We start from the raw sequence: 17,721 nt of genomic DNA on the forward strand, positions 1-17,721 counted from the left end.
CTGTTTGAAATGCTAATAAATAAAAATTATACAAATGTTCATGCATACAGGAATATAACTTTACTAAAATCCTTTTATTAAAATAAAAAAAATTATACACTTTTATGTGCTTTCAGAAATAAAACTTTAATGAAAACCTTTTATTAAAAATAATTAGCTTCCATTTAATGCTACTTCCAAATAAATAAATAAAACAAACACCAGAAGCTTTAGGAACTTACGTACTGGTGAAAGTACACTGTAAGAAACAAGAAACACTTCACTTTACCATATATTCACACATCCTTCCCATAGGAATGTAAAATTATTGGTTCAGTTTGGTGCTAAATGCACTGAGCTTTAGAGCAAGTGACTACATACCAAACAAGTTCTTGTATGTGAGCCCACAGAAATACTATTATAAAGGCCAATACTGCCAGGTCGAATGTACCTGCTTGCCCCCTTTACTGATACACACATTTAATATCCATTTCTTATATACATTTGTGAAGAGCCACTCTAACAAGAGACTCCAAGCACCGCTACAGTTGCAAGAACTGGCAAGTAAACCCAACATAGGAACAATAGTATATAGTATCAGTTAACAAAACACTGCAAGTATATGTTACAAGTTAGCTGAGACACAGGAACCGAGCGAGCTAAGGAATGCCAGAAAGGGAAGTTCCGTGATGAGGACTGAACGTATAGTCTCTGCACGTGCTGCTACAAAATGTTTGAGATTCTGTACTGGTCACACAGAATGATTCTACAACTACACACACACTCTAAAAGACAATGTGACATGCACAGTAGAGGGTACTCAGCACGATACCACACGTCAGGATAGCTTCCCCCCGCAATCACATACAGAGTACAAGATGAGCGACTGCTGAAATTTGTCTGTGCATGCTGTCATTAATCTCAATTTTTTCTTCACAATCCCCAATGGATAAATACATCAGGGGGCTAACAAATATATCTCATTTTTTTACGTAATGCAGTTTTTTGAAACCAGAAGCATTAATGCACAGGCTCGCATGACTGCACATGGGATTAGCAGGACCATTCCCTTTTGTGGAATGCCTACTGGAGCATTGTACAGTTAATTTTTAACCAAATGTTTAAATGTTTTGCTGGAAGATGTCTCACTTCACTTATGTGAGAAGGTGCGGTTCACACACACGGTGTTTCCCAGATAAACAGATAGATCTTGGAGCAGTAACATCTTGTCCTGGTCCATCTCCTGATCTCAACTCCACTGATCCTTCATTTTTTGGGGGCGTTAAAGGACTTACAATGAATGTTCATGTTCTTCGACAACATGTTCGAGGAGGATTTCAGTAGACACAGCAGACATCTGGGGTACGGGAGCAAGTAAGACAACCCAAAATGTGGAATTCAGGAGCTTGTGTTAGAGTTAATGGTAGGCATTCCGCACATTTCATTTAGCCATCAGGAAACAATATTTGAAAATAAGAACCCAGCTGGAGATCTGAATACAAAAAGGAATACAAAAATAAACTGTGTGTAAGAAAGAAAATGAAAAATATCCATATTTATATATGAACTTTTTTGCTTACACACACGCAGATACTGGGAGGGGGAGAGAGGGGGGAGGGGGGTGAGAGAGAGAGAGAGAGAGAGAGAGAGAGAGAGAGAGAGAGAGAGAGAGAGAGAGCGCATTGAAGAACTGTATCTCACTTCCCTCTACAGCTCTACAGACAATCCACTGAGTAGTGGTATCTAACATCACATTTAGAGTACAGAATGTTTCAAAATGAATATACATATTACAAAGCATTATACTGTCAAAACTACCTACCACTGCACCCCGGCCCAGCTTATGTAACAGACACAGTGCCTAGTTTATATACATTGCCACTAGATGTCAGTTTTCTTCTGTTCGCTCGCTTACTATCACAATGTTGCAAAACGGCTACTCCGCAGCAGAAATACTTTTGTGTTTTCAAGTCTGAAGTGTAATTCTGCGATTACATGACAAAGATGTTTTAGTCTGAGGTACCAAACCGATACTCTGAATAGATGGAATTGACAGATTTGTAGACACAAAATGCGTATGTAAAGGAAAGATTCTTACCCACCCTCTGTTTCCGATGAAAATGTCAGCACAAATTCAAACCGCCTTCCAACATAGCCGTATAAAATCAATCCCTCGTGCCAGTCTGGTGTTACAACTGAGTATAATAACAATTTGGTGCATTTTGAGACATCGGTCAGTTATGAAACCATACAAGTTACAGCCTCTATGTCACGACGACAAACACGAACTTGTCACATTTTCTGGTGAGATCCAGAATGCTGTTGACAGTGACAGTAATTTCGCACAACACATTGTGTTCAGCGATGAAACACCTTTCCACCTAAGTAGGAAAGCAAACAAACAGAATGTCTGAATTTGGAGCCTTCATAACCCCCCATGCACACACTTAACATGTACGAGATTCACCCAAAGATATTTCTTTGAGGGAAATCCAGTTAACAGTCAGCAGTATCTTGCTATGTCACAACACTGTTCATTTCTGAAGCTAAAAGAGGACAACTTCATTTTTTAACAAGACAGAGCACCTCCTCAATGAAGTCGCCAAGTGCGTGAATAACTGAATGAAACTATCGAGCCTCTGGATTGGTCATCTAACAGCTCTTAACGCAGCACTTCTCAGCTAACCTCCATTGTCATCAAATCTGTTGCCCTGTAACTTCTTCCTGTGGGGTTTCATTAAGGTCAATGTTTATGCACCAGCTCCACCATGGAAACTGCAAGAGTTGAAGCACCAGATCTGTACTGCCGTAACATCAGTGATGATGGACACACTTACCAAAGTACTGGAGGGATTATTGAGATGTTATTTTAATGATTTGGCAGTGACCAAGTGCACTTGGTCTTATCAGTTTGTGTAGAACCCACAAGGGAAGGGCCCAATCTGACATGTTGAAACATGCTATGAAATTTTTTATGCAGGAAGAATACTTCGAAAGGAATGCACTGTCAAAATTTTAGCTCATAAGACGCACGGCAAATATTGTAAAAACAATGCCAAATTCGTAATCTGTCAGCTGGAGGCTTAGTAATTATGCACGCACTGCAAGGCAGGCGTACAGCCTCTGTAGATGGTACATCCGTAAACAGAAAACATGACACAACATGACACAACCCGATCATCATTTGTAATGCAAGATTTAGTTCCAGTTTACATTTCTCCGACACTATTCTTCACAGTTACTACTCTCTTAAATTTCTAATTCATTTAAGATCCACAATAACTGTTAGTAGCTCTTTGAGCTAGCAACTGAAACACTGTAAAAATGAATTAACATTCATTTCATTTTTGTAATAAATGGCTGTTGATAGCATCTGCCTTTGTCTACGTTCCACTTATGTGGAATGTCCTCAATATTGTGAAAACAACTCTAAGACCAACATGTGTGTCATTTAGTAGTTTCTTGGACATTCATTCGAATGACTTTGGCATACCTTCCTAGCCCAAATCAAACCCATATTTCAATGGCTTTCAGTGACAAAGGAAAAGCTGTTAATTTTTGGTTAGACAAAGAAGGGACAAAACGCTTGAAGCTAAGCAGTGTGCAAAGAATTTTGTTTCGTAAAATCTAACCATGAATTACAAAGAGTGACACAAATTAAAAAAATATGCGACAAAATGAAACTCGAGAAAGTCTGAAAACTTTAGGGCTGCTCGTGAGAGACAATGCACCACAGTGTGAAGATGAAGCTTGCTGCTACCCCTGTAACTGTTGTTTACAATGCCGATCAGTTGGGTTCCACGAGAGACCTGCACGAACACCACACTTAATATGCTATGACACATTCGTCAGTGATATGTACGAGTGGATCGCTCTTTCCACAGCTTCATATCTGTCTTCAGGAACCTTGATGATTTAGGACCAAAAATTGAAAACTGGCTGTTTAGTTACAAAAATCTTAACTGGAAAAATGAGAAAGAATGATTTTCAACATTTCATTCAAAACATCTTCCTGACACTCACAGAAAATAAGTCATTGCTTCTGTCAGACTCTCAGCCAAAGCTCTTCGACGTGCAGCAGCAACATGTACGCTGCATATTTTCGTGTTACGATGATATAAATCCGAATTCCACCAAACACTGCATGTTACTTTCCAAAGCATTGAAATCGAGATTGTGACGTGCTTTTGTAAGCCAGTCATAGCTCATGTCATGTGATCTCGCCAGCTGATAACAGCATAGGGCACGAGATGTAGTCAGCCAATAGCAAGATCACTCTTAAGTAGTGCGAACACATAAATAAGAAAAGTTAATGGTTTAAATTAATATACATAGTGCTGCTACAAGAAAAACAAGGTTTCACATATAATCGTGGTATCGAAGATTAATAAGCTGCAAGAGAAGCTAAGCTTCCACATATAATGTTGATCTATTTTGCGCATGTTACACTTTAAGATACATCACACAAATGTGCCAGTAAAATTTTTACTAACGACGTAAATGCCTGATCTTCTGGGCTCGAAATTCTTCTAGATGGTCAACCTCAAAGAGTTGATTTTTAATTGAGAGTCAAACGCTCTGAGATTTAAGAAATTCTTCGTACATTCTCGAATATAGTACATCTTGTGTAAAAGGAAATTTACTTTGAAATTAACGCTTTTCAAACCACCATCCGCAATCTTTTCCCATGACCTGTTAGAAACTGATTCGTTTCAGCAGTTTCCAGAGACTGCCAAATAACAGGCGCCACCACTCTTGCGCAGCTACAATGACACGGGAAACCCGTATGTTCATACATGTAAAACATTAAAAGATCTTGTACTATGTCACAAAAGAAACAAGACATCAGAGGACACTTCAAGTTAATCGGAATTTCGTGAACCATAGTAAAATGCATAATTCAGCTCAAAGTGCACATTTGTATGTCCAGATTCGGATGTAAATTTTCTTGAGGAGCAGTACTGGATTATCTCATGTTTGGTTCTTTATTATGGCATAATGCCATGCGAGCTAGAAAATGGAAAATGTGCATTTGAAATGCAGCGAACAGTTGAAACTAGCCAACAGTGTGAAATTAAACACTTCGTTTCAGATAAATTGACTGCCTCAGTGCAAAAGATTAATAAAAGCCAAATCTCTTTAGCAAAGCAACAAAAATAACTTCATTGTTCTGCAAGGGGACTAATGCTTTAAGTCAAAGGTGGAAATAAAACCTGAAAATAATATTTTAGCCTTCCGTAATTATGCGAATGTATTTTAATTCATTTGATAGCTCCTGGCCATAGAAATCTTAACCTAACCTAACCGTTTTGTTTTCATTTGATGTGAGAGTAATAAATGAAGAGGAAACAGCAAAATCTACAAAACGTAAGCACACGTCACGTGGAGAGTTGATTTTTAATGTGGAGACTACCCACCTCCCCACTACAACTCTGTGCATCAGCCCCCGATCTATGATATATCCGAACTGGGGCAATACTAGATAGTGGTGCCCAGCCACACATCCGTAGCCAGCAGTGGGAGAAGGAACTATCCATACGCGACTCAACTGCACATGCACAAGAGTCCGCCCGCGACTGCTCAAACGAATCTAATGTCAACAGCTGTCACGTCACGCTCATTGGAGGCAATTTGTTGTTATGAATCATTGCACAGTCTTTCTAAAACCTTTGACACACTTTGCTGTTGGCAGACGCTTATATGAGCACTATGTTTTGTTGGTTTGTATGGCAGACTTTCTTTGCGACTTAAGTTTTATTTTCGTTTTTTCTTCCTCTTGTTAATGTTTTGTTGCTGCAGTATTATCCTGCAGACGCGAGATAAAGTAATATACTTTGTTGGAGTATTGGTTCTTACCAGTCAAAAATCACAAAAATTTAACTGAAAAATAAAACAATGAAACATTACTGGGTTTTTCCCGGTTTTCTCCCGTATGAAAAAATTCCTGGGTTTTTCCCGGATCTCGCAGTTGTCCCGGGTCGTATACACCCTGTAATAAGGTGAGCAAGATTGAATAATACAAAGTCTTAGCCCCCAATCTGACTGTACATCACCACCCAACATCAGAGTAAAGAAGCAACAGAATATCACACTACTACAAATGCTGCACTTTCTCAGTGGATTTTTTATGACGCAATTTCGAGACATCTTTCCCACACATTATCTTTTAGAGAGATACGGCCTTGTCTGGATGCATATACTTATTCTTAACTGTAGAAACAGTGATTCTTGATAACATATATCAGCTTTGTATGAATTGCTGTCATTTCACTTTTTTCCTTATACACATAATTGAGGTTGTAGTAGAAGTACGAGAAAGAATTATCATGAAACCCTTCATCAGCAATGTGCATATTATAACCTGAAAATCATATTTCATAATCACACAAAATGTTAATGCCAGGAGTAGTACTCTACGATGTCCTTAAATGAAAAATAATCACAACATCGAAGAAAGTCCTAAGAACTGCAACGCGTGTCTCGCAAGTGAGGCCCACACAGATTCCACTTACAAATACTCCACGGCCTTTGATGAGACGGCCACTCTTGGTAATACCACGTATGCGCGCCTTCCGTCGCCGTCTCTCACGGTCGCGGTCTCTATCCTTGTCCTTCTCTTTGTCCTTCTTGTCCTTGTCGGCGGCCACGTTGCCACCACGAAACAAAAACTTGTTGCGTGGCACGTCCGGTATCTCGTCGGGATCGATCTTCGTGAGTGTGACCAGAGGGTGCGGCTGCCCCTCCGGGCTGGAGATGTCATCTTTCTCTGCGCTGGCGTCGCTGTCCTCCGAACTGGAACTGTGGCTCTTCCTGAGGGTGCACACAAACAGTCAACGACAACTCACGAAGCCCGAATACAAATGGTGCTACATCCACAACTGTCATTTGTTAAGACAGGCAACAACGAAACAATTTTAGTCAATAAAACTTTACCCAAACTATGTGTACAAACATACAATAATCAGGTAGCCAGCAAAATATAAAATTCAGAAATAACATGAAGCCCACAGAAGTCACTTACAGATTATGATACAAGCAAACTGTATCAATTATAAGAGGTTATCCACATAATATACAATACTGGCTCTGAGCACTATGGGACTTAACATCTATGGTCATCAATATACAATACTGTTTCTTATTAATAAGGAAGACAGGGTTTAACATCCCACTGACAATGAGGTCGTTAGAGATGAACACAAGCTCAGGTTGACAAAGTATGGGAACGAAAAATCTGCCACGACTTCCAAAGGAATCATCCCAGCATTCCCTACAGCAAATGTGCTTCAAAACATTGTTTCTTTCTATATTCGTTATGTCTGCATTTTATTTCTATATGTAGCAGAGTCTATGAACTTTGCCCTCTTAAACAAGAAAGGCAATTTGTATGAACCCCACTAATTTTGGAAATCCTCATTGTCATTTTTAATGTTTTGAGGCATTAATGTGAAGTGATTTAGGAGAAACTGCTGATGAACAAACTCGCCAAATCAGGAGCGTAACAACTACGCGACTTCATTTATATGAATGCGTGGTGTGTATTCTTTCGGACACATCCAAAAGAATAGACATCATGGAATCCGCAGCGGTCATAAGTAGACTGAAAGTGGAGAGGTAGAAAGGAAAGAAAAGTAGAGGAATTGGCAATATCAATTGAATCAGGATTTTTTGCAGAATTGGTGGTGACAAGTCAAAATGTGAGCCAGACTGGGACTCTAATCTGGGATCTTTTTCTTACTAGACAGCTGCATTAACCACTGCACCATCTGGACACCGTGCTCAGCACAAATGCATGGACTATCTCTGAACACTCCCCAGCTGACCCACATTCCCACCTAGTGCCACCTAACCATGTCCTCCACAGTTTTTAGATTCCCGGCAGATGTCTAATGATATCATTTGCACTGAATGTTGTCAATTCATTTCCCATCGAGGTAAATCAATTATACGACTGTGTGGTGTCTCTCCTTTCAGGCATGTCGCCGCTCTCCGCAACCTCCCCTGCGCCACCCCCCCCCCCCCCCCCCCGCCCGTATCTTCAATGTACATAATATGTATCACAGCCGCAGTTTCGGACATGCCTTGATGGGCAATGAATTGACAACCTTCAGTGCAGATGCACAATACTGTTAGACCTCCGCCGGGAATCTAAATTAGTGAGCACAGAGGGCGTGGACGGGGACTGTGGATAGGTGACAATCGGTGGGAATGTGGGTTGACCGGGGAGAGTGTATTTGCACTACACACACTGTCCGAATGGCGCAGTGCTTAACACAACTGCCCAGTAAGCACGAGAACCCGAGCTAGAGTCCCTGTCTGGCACACATTCTCACTCGCTGCCGATTCTGCCTGAAGTCCCGATGCAGTTAATAGTTCCCTCCCTTTCCCCCTCCACCTTCAATCATACAATATGTGACTTCACTTGGCTGTATCTTTGAGAGGGAAACCAGAAGACCGTGGTTTTCAGTTAAGCCCTGTGACAATTACTTAAACCTCGTCTGCTGTTTTATGATGGAAACGTACCTAGTCTCCCACAGACTATGTAAGTAATAAAGTTACAACACCATTCAACAGTTTCTCAGAACTCAAATCGTACTAGCTACTCTGTCAAAACCTCAGATAATCTATTTTGTTGAAAACTGACGTTTTGAAACTGTGGGTGCATAAAAAACACAAGCCGATTGTTGCAAAGAAGAAACAGCAAGCAGCCAATGTTAACGATACTACTCATTTACACGAACAGCGCCACAGCTAGTTCGATTATTGATGGCCCAGATATCTCGGTCTCAGAATCCTTCTCATCCACTGCAATGCCTGCATCAGCCAGAAAAGTTACTTGAAAGGCTAGCTATTACTGAATGAGTTTGGCTATTCTTCCTTGAAATAGATGTATTTAAATCCCATTACAATGTGCACATTGCATTTTTAATAACTGCTTACAATCCCAAGTCATACAACATCAGCCTCTTACAACGTCTCTCGTACATCAGGGCTCTCGACAGATGGCTAACTTTGTTCATAAAGACAACAGAAATGTCTCCAACTCCTGAGGGCTGTGTAGACCACAGCATATCTCCTAGGCGGAACATAAGTGGCACAGTAATTGCACGCAGCAACAAGTGCTGCAAACACAACGTAATATTACCGTCCCCTTACCCATTTCAGAAATACACTGCGTTCCCCTCAGCACGAGGGGCACGTACAGAGAAGAAAAAAAACTGCACACACAGAAAGTAAATGTCTACTAAACTACAACGAAAATTCTTTTAAAAATCACAGACAATGTTCATTGGTTTGAAAGAGCAAAGTGACATGTTACACCTCAGTTTTTGGGCATTTTTCCCTCCCTTGTTGCACAAGGTAGTTTGGGTGATGGTGCCCTATAGTAAAACACTATATGTGAAATTTCCTATTTAACTGAAACGGTAAGTGATAAATAAAACAGCTTCAACAAATTTCTAAGATAGAACTGATGTCATTTTAGGTTACTTATGTTGAAATTCCCCATTTCTTCATGTTGCACTGCTATATAAATATATAAAAAATTGCGTTATATATTTTTTACTATTTCGTGAACACAAGCAATCAACAGTGTGCAACATAATGAAGTGGGAATTTTAATGAAAGCAACCTAAACTGCAAATAACATTGGCTTGGAGATTTTTTTTTTACATTGTTTTCACCCGTTATTAAGTACCATTACAGTTAAGTAGGATACTTCTCCTATACTTTTTGATGTAGGGCTCCATCACTCAATGAAAATTTGCCAAAAGGGTTAAAAATAGCCAACAACTAATGTAAAAGCTGATAAACGGAATATAAAAGTGAGCAACTGTACAAAAATTATCCAGTAACAGCACTATTTGAGTAAACAAATAACGCTATTAAAATAGCTGATTGCTGTTTTCTTCTTTGCTAGAATTAACTTTTACTTCAGATGTTCTCCCTATGGGTGTGTGTAATCAGATAGGTTTGTGTTTAATATTCTACCTGATCAGCTGCTATCTATGATAGAAGCACTACTGCAACAATAATGTCCTTTCATTTGAGTCTTCTCTGATACCAAACATTACCAAACTGCATATTTTTCACTAAATTATACCTGTCAGCAATGATGACAAATGGTACCTTGAAAAAGTAACCTAGTCGTACCTAATAAAGACACATCAAAGCCACTAACGTGTTTCAAAATATTCTTCAAACTGAATCTATTCTGGTTTAGCATTAAGACAATATTCATAAAGGTTATGAAAGATCGTCACCTTTCAATTTGCCAATGGCACTGAAGTTAAAGTGACTTCGTACAATGACAAAAATAGACTATCAGACATTCGCAACTAAGTATTTGTAAGCTCTACCTTTTCTCTTTCTTTTGCTTCTTTCTTTTCTTCTTCTTTTTCTTCTTATCTGCATCAGAATCACTACCTGTTTCAGCAGAACTACTTGACACCTTCTTCCTTTTCTTCTTCTCTGCAGCAGAGAAACAAGTACAATTAATTTCTCAAAAATTGGGAAATAAGTCCTACAATAGTTACAAGTTACAAATAGCATATTCTACATGACAGAAATATTAAAGTGGTTATATACTCCCATACTACGACCTTGATAACATTAACTCATGCAACTTAAAATTGAAAAGAATATTAGGTTATGAGCACCAACGACTTCATTTTTACGTCAGCATAAACTGTATCTTAAACGGCACTTTTTGAAAAATATTTCACAAGGAATAATTTGTAACTTTTTATTTCTGTAAATTTTGCACAAAACATTTACCAAAAATAACACACTAGTTTCCGTACCTCATGTGCCTAGGCAAGGGGATAACCGATATGACAAAGGCCAGAAAATGTACAGAAACAACGGAATTGAAGCATGTTGCTACCACAGCAGAGTTGCAGGCATCTGGCAATCCACGTGAATCAGTTGTACACAGCAGACAGGTGCACACAAGTGGGCAGTGCTGTGAGAGCACGGGAAGGTGACAGGTTGGGTAGACGTCCCTCCTCCTGTCACTCAGATTGTAGCAATACTTCGACAGAGGACAGGGCGACGAGAGCCGAGCTTACAATACTCCAAATACACTCCTGGAAATTGAAATAAGAACACCGTGAATTCATTGTCCCAGGAAGGGGAAACTTTATTGACACATTCCTGGGGTCAGATACATCACATGATCACACTGACAGAACCACAGGCACATAGACACAGGCAACAGAGCATGCACAATGTCGGCACTAGTACAGTGTATATCCACCTTTCGCAGCAATGCAGGCTGCTATTCTCCCATGGAGACGATCGTAGAGATGCTGGATGTAGTCCTGTGGAACGGCTTGCCATGCCATTTCCACCTGGCGCCTCAGTTGGACCAGCGTTCGTGCTGGACGTGCAGACCGCGTGAGACGACGCTTCATCCAGTCCCAAACATGCTCAATGGGGGACAGATCCGGAGATCTTGCTGGCCAGGGTAGTTGACTTACACCTTCTAGAGCACGTTGGGTGGCACGGGATACATGCGGACGTGCATTGTCCTGTTGGAACAGCAAGTTCCCTTGCCGGTCTAGGAATGGTAGAACGATGGGTTCGATGACGGTTTGGATGTACCGTGCACTATTCAGTGTCCCCTCGACGATCACCAGTGGTGTACGGCCAGTGTAGGAGATCGCTCCCCACACCATGATGCCGGGTGTTGGCCCTGTGTGCCTCGGTCGTATGCAGTCCTGATTGTGGCGCTCACCTGCACGGCGCCAAACACGCATACGACCATCATTGGCACCAAGGCAGAAGCGACTCTCATCGCTGAAGACGACACGTCTCCATTCGTCCCTCCATTCACGCCTGTCGCGACACCACTGGAGGCGGGCTGCACGACGTTGGGACGTGAGCGGAAGACGGCCTAACGGTGTGCGGGACCGTAGCCCAGCTTCATGGAGACGGTTGCGAATGGTCCTCGCCGATACCCCAGGAGCAACAGTGTCCCTAATTTGCTGGGAAGTGGCAGTGCGGTTCCCTACGGCACTGCGTAGGATCCTACGGTCTTGGCGTGCATCCGTGCGTCGCTGTGGTCCGGTCCCAGGTCGACGGGCACGTGCACCTTCCGCCGACCACTGGCGACAACATCGATGTACTGTGGAGACCTCACGCCCCACGTGTTGAGCAATTCGGCGGTACGTCCACCCGGCCTCCCGCATGCCCACTATATGCCCTCGCTCAAAGTCCGTCAGCTGCACATACGGTTCACGTCCACGCTGTCGCGGCATGCTACCAGTGTTAAAGGCTGCGATGGAGCTCCGTATGCCACGGCAAACTGGCTGACACTGACGGCGGCGGTGCACAAATGCTGCGCAGCTAGCGCCATTCGACGGCCAACACCGCGGTTCCTGGTGTGTCCGCTGTGCCGTGCGTGTGATCATTGCTTGTACGGCCCTCTCGCAGTGTCCGGAGCAAGTATGGTGGGTCTGACACACCGGTGTCACTGTGTTCTTTTTTCCATTTCCAGGAGTGTATTAATACTTGCTATTAATACTGCACTCAAAAGTCTGGGTTCGAATTATGAAACTGAACAGAAACACACAGACACACAAAATAATGTAGTTCTGTGCAAGTGTGTACATACACAAGGTTTTCGATCTCGTGTCCGAGTACATCGACTGTTAGACAACTTAACTGTATGGTGCAAAAAACTCGCATCCGGCTTCACTGCACAGACAGATGTATCAATTCGGTATCAGTTAGAAAAAAGGGAACACAATATCTGTGTTCGATAGTAACAAACAAACCCGGAACACGATCGCGAACTCACTAACTTCCGCAACCCACTGGTACTCTCCTCGCGACTGAAAATGCGCGGTAACCCTCTGTTCTAAAAGTTTCCGGTAAAGTCGTACATTCTGTTTGCAACGCTTTTCTCGCGTTACCAGCCAATGTCAAAAAGTTTTAAAAAAGGCGAACACAGAAAACAGTTCTGTGTACCTGAACATTAGCTGCCTGATAGCAAAGTAATATTTGCAAATCTCCTACAAAATACATTCTCTCAAATAAGTACTTTGAAGATTAGTTGGTACCATTACAAAGAATTAGTACATTTGGCGATCAATGAACAGCTTTCATTGGCTTTTAGTTGCATTTTGTAAGAAACTGGAATACATTTCCTCCACCCATCCCCTCCCACAAAACTCTGTCAGGTACCTTCCCCCTGCCCTTTAAGTGCAAATTTTGGATTCGCACTCACACGAACCAATCACAATTATACTACGGGGCAACGAATGGGACTCTGAGGCAATATTATAGAAAGGGAAGATGAAGTATGTGAAAACGAGTCTCGAGATACAGTCGGTTGAAAGGAAGCTGGTGAAGCTGACAGCAATCCCATAGAATCTTCTAGGTACTCAGGAGAGCCAGCCATGACTAAACTATTCCACCTGATAGGAAACACACATAAGACAGGTGAATACCACCAGACTTCAAGAACAGTCACACAATTCCACCTGCAAAGAAGGCAGCTGATGAGAGGTGTGTAAATTAGTGAACCATCGGTTTTGTAAGCCACAGCTGCAGCATACTACCAAATTATTACAGAAGAATGGGAAAACTGATAAATCAGATTGGGCTCCAGAGAAATGTTGGTACATACAAGGCAATACTGACCCTACAACTTATCTTAAAATATAGGTTGAAGAAAGGCAAACCTATGTTTAAGGCAGGGAAAGCCTTTAACAATGTTGACTTCACCACACTCTTTGAAATTTTAAAGACAACAGGTTAGGTTAGTGGTGTTTAACGTCCCGTCGACAACGAGGTCATTAGAGACGGAGCGCAAGCTCGGGATGGGGAAGGAAATCGGCCGTGCCCTTTCAAAGGAACCATCCCGGCATTTGCCTGAAATGATTTAGGGAAATCACGGAAAACCTAAATCAGGATGGCCGGAGACGGGATTGAACCGTCGTCCTCCCGAATGCGAGTCCAGTGTGCTAACCACTGCGCCACCTCGCTCGGTACAAAAGACAGCAGGGATAAAACACAGTGAGTGAAGGTTATTTACAACTTGAACAGGAACCAGACTGTACTTATAAGAGTCAAGGACGTGAAAGGGAAGCAGTGTCTGAGAAGGGGATTGAGAGTATCATAGCCTATTCCCAACGTTCATCTGCACACTGAGAAAAAAAAAGGAAAAAAAAACAACTGAGGTCTAATTTGAAGGAATTTAAGTTCAGGGAGAGGAAATAAAAACAAATGAGGTTAGGTATTGTAAATCTGTGAGTGATAGCAAAGTACTTGGAAGAGCAATTGAAGGAAAGAGGTCTGGAGGTGAACACAGACAAAAATAAAATGAGGCTAATGGAATGTAGGCAAACTAAATAAGGCAATTTTGAAAGACTTACATAAGAAAATAAAATGCTAAAATTAGAAGATAAGTTTCGCTATTTGGGCAGCCAAATAACTGACGACAGCCGAAGTAGACAACACAATATAAAATGCAGACTAGCTATAGTGCAAAAGTGGTTTTGAAAATGAGGAATTTGTTAAACTCTAATATAAATTTAAGAGTTAGCAAGTCTTTTCTGAATATATTTGTCCAGAATGTAGTCTGATATAGAAGTGAAATGTGGAGCCACAGGAAATTGCAGACAATTAGATGGGCAGGTCAAATAACCAATGAGATGGTACTGAATCGATCAAAGAAAGTAATGACAAGTTGATTTAAGGAAGGGATCAGTTGACAGAACACATTCTGAGACCGAGTCACGAATAGAATAAGACTGTATTGTTGTTTATTTAATTACAACCCAGGTTTCGGTCTTTTATGCCATTTTCAAGTGACAGAGTTTATGTCATTTACATATATTGCAGGACATCAAGCTTAAAATTGGCCATGAATTAAGAAAAATATTCATTCCTCATGAAATGCCAGGTGTAAAATCATCATCTCTTTTTTTATTTACTGACCTTTTCACAAGATGATGATTTTACATCTGGTATTTGGTGGGGAGCCAATTTTAAGCTTTATGTCCTGTAACATACATTAATGACATAAACTCAATCTCTTGAAAATGGCGTAAAAGGCTAAAACCTGGGCCATAATTAAATAAACAACAATACAGTCAAATGGTAGTGTTTTCATTTAAAAATTACTGTATGACTGTTGCTCAGCAACATCAAAAACTGTTTAATGCAATAACAGGGTGTATATGTGGACAAGAAAAAATAATTCCTGTCTTTTTCCCAGATTTTCCGGTTAAAAATACACTTCCTCCCAGGTGAAAAAACACTTTTTCCGTGTCAAGTGACAGTATACTTTTCCTTGAAACTGTAAAACATATCAATGCTTTGATTATGGTTTTATACACTGGTGTAGAATTTCCCAGCACTTTAGAAAACAAAACTCAGGGAAAAAAACACGTTTTGGAAAGATCTTTGATGTGCAGCAACACATCCAGTACATATTTTTGTATTACAAAAGTATAAATTCAAATTCCTCCAAACACCACATGTTACTTTCCAAAGCATTGAAATCGAGATTGCAATGCTCTTTTGTAACCCTGTCATAGTTCATGTCACATGATACAACCAGCCAATGACAGTGGATACTCAGAGAATATGGACATGTGATGATGTCAGCCAAAAGCATCATCACTGTGAAGTAGCGCTAACACACAAACAGAGAAAGTTAATGGTTTAAATTAGTATATATACTGTTGCTACAAGAAAAGAAAAGCTTTCACATATAATATTGGTCTGCAAGATTAATAAGCTGCAATAGAAGCTAAGCTTTCACATATAATGTTGATTACATGTTGTTGTTGTTGTTGTGGTCTTCAGTCCTGAGACTGGTTTGATGCAGCTCTCCATGCTACTCTATCCTGTGCAACCTTCATCTCCCAGTACCTACTGCAACCTACATCCTTCTGAATCTTCTTAGTGTATTCATGTCTTGGTCTCCCTCTACGATTTTTACCCTCCACGCTGCCCTCCAATACTAAACTGGTGATCCCTTGATGCCTCAGAACATGTCCTACCAACCGATCCCTTCTTCTAGTCAAGTTGTGCCACAAACTTCTCTTCTCCCCAATCCTATTCAATACCTCCTCATTAGTTATGTGATCTACCCACCTTATCTTCAGCATTCTTCTGTAGCACCACATTTCGAAAGCTTCTATTCTCTTCTTGTCCAAACTATTTACCATCCATGTTTCACTTCCATACATGGCTACACTCCATACAAATACTTTCAGAAACGACTTCCTGACACTTCAATCTATACTCGATGTTAACAAATTTCTCTTCTTCAGAAACGATTTCCTTGCCATTGCCAGTCTACATTTTATATCCTCTCTACTTCGACCATCATCAGTTATTTTGCTCCCTAAATAGCAAAACTCCTTTACTACTTTAAGTGTCTCATTTCCTACTCTAATCCCCTCAGCATCACCCGATTTAATTTGACTACATTCCATTATCCTCGTTTTGCTTTTGTTGATGTTCATCTTATATCCTCCTTTCAAGACACTGTCCATTCCGTTCAACTGCTCTTCCAAGTCCTTTGCTGTCTCTGACAGAATTACAATGTCATCGGCGAACCTCAAAGTTTTTACTTCTTCTCCATGAATTTTAATACCTACTCTGAATTTTTCTTTTGTTTCCTTTACTGCTTGCTCAATATACAGATTGAATAACATCGGGGAGAGGCTACAACGCTGTCTCACTCCTTTCCCAACCACTGCTTCCCTTTCATGCCCCTCGACTCTCATAACTGCCATCTGGTTTCTGTACAAATTGTAAATAGCCTTTCGCTCCCTGTATTTTACCCCTGCCACTTTCAGAATTTGAAAGAGAGTATTCCAGTTAACGTTGTCAAAAGCTTTCTCTAAGTCTACAAATGCTAGAAACGTAGGTTTGCCTTTCCTTAATCTTTCTTCTAAGATAAGTCGTAAGGTCAGTATTGCCTCACGTGTTCCAGTATTTCTACGGAATCCAAACTGATCTTCCCCGAGGTCCGCTTCCACCAGTTTTTCCATTCGTCTGTAAAGAATTCGCATTAGTATTTTGCAGCTGTGACTTATTAAACTGATAGTTCGGTAATTTTCACATCTGTCAACACCTGCTTTCTTTAGGATTGGAATTATTATATTCTTCTTGAACTCTGTGGGTATTTCGCCTGTCTCATACATCTTGCTCACCAGATGGTAGAGTTTTGTCATGACTGGCTCTCCCAAGGCCATAAGTAGTTCTAATGGAATGTTGTCTACTCCCGGGGCCTTGTTTTGACTCAGGTCTTTCAGTGCTCTGTCAAATTCTTCACGCAATATCTTATCTCCCATGTCGTCTCCATCTACATCCTCTTCCATTTCCATAATATTGTCCTCAAGTACATCGCCCTTGTATAAACCCTCTATATACTCCTTCCACCTTTCTGCCTTCCCTTCTTTGCTTAGAACTGGGTTGCCATCTGAGCTCTTGATATTCATACAAGTGGTTCTCTTTTCTCCAAAGGTCTCTTTAATTTTCCTGTAGGCAGTATCTATCTTACCCCTAGTGAGACAAGCCTCTACATCCTTACATTTGTCCTCTAGCCATCCCTGCTTAGCCATTTTGCACTTCCTGTCGATCTCATTTTTGAGACGTTTGTATTCCTTTTTGCCTGCTTCATTTACTGCATTTTTATATTTTCTCCTTTCATCAATTAAATTCAATATTTCTTCTGTTACTCAAGGATTTCTATTAGCCCTCGTCTTTTTACCTACT

At 40.8% G+C, this 17,721-nt stretch overlaps 1 protein-coding gene across 3 annotated transcripts in view; it reads right to left on the reverse strand.

Moving 5' to 3' along the window:
• Positions 1–17,721, reverse strand: part of LOC126215029 (peptidyl-prolyl cis-trans isomerase G) — a 60,800-nt gene that overhangs the window by 30,746 nt on the left and 12,333 nt on the right. For all 3 annotated transcript variants that reach the window (XM_049941657.1, XM_049941656.1, XM_049941658.1), the window contains 2 exons: positions 10,338–10,449; positions 6,492–6,789 (listed from right to left, as the gene is read on the reverse strand). In XM_049941657.1, coding sequence (XP_049797614.1) covers positions 6,492–6,789; positions 10,338–10,449 — 410 coding nt within the window. The remainder of the gene's footprint in view (positions 1–6,491; positions 6,790–10,337; positions 10,450–17,721) is intronic.

This window comes from Schistocerca nitens, chromosome 12 (assembly GCF_023898315.1).
Source record: "Schistocerca nitens isolate TAMUIC-IGC-003100 chromosome 12, iqSchNite1.1, whole genome shotgun sequence".
NCBI classification, from domain to species: Eukaryota; Metazoa; Arthropoda; class Insecta; order Orthoptera; family Acrididae; genus Schistocerca; species Schistocerca nitens.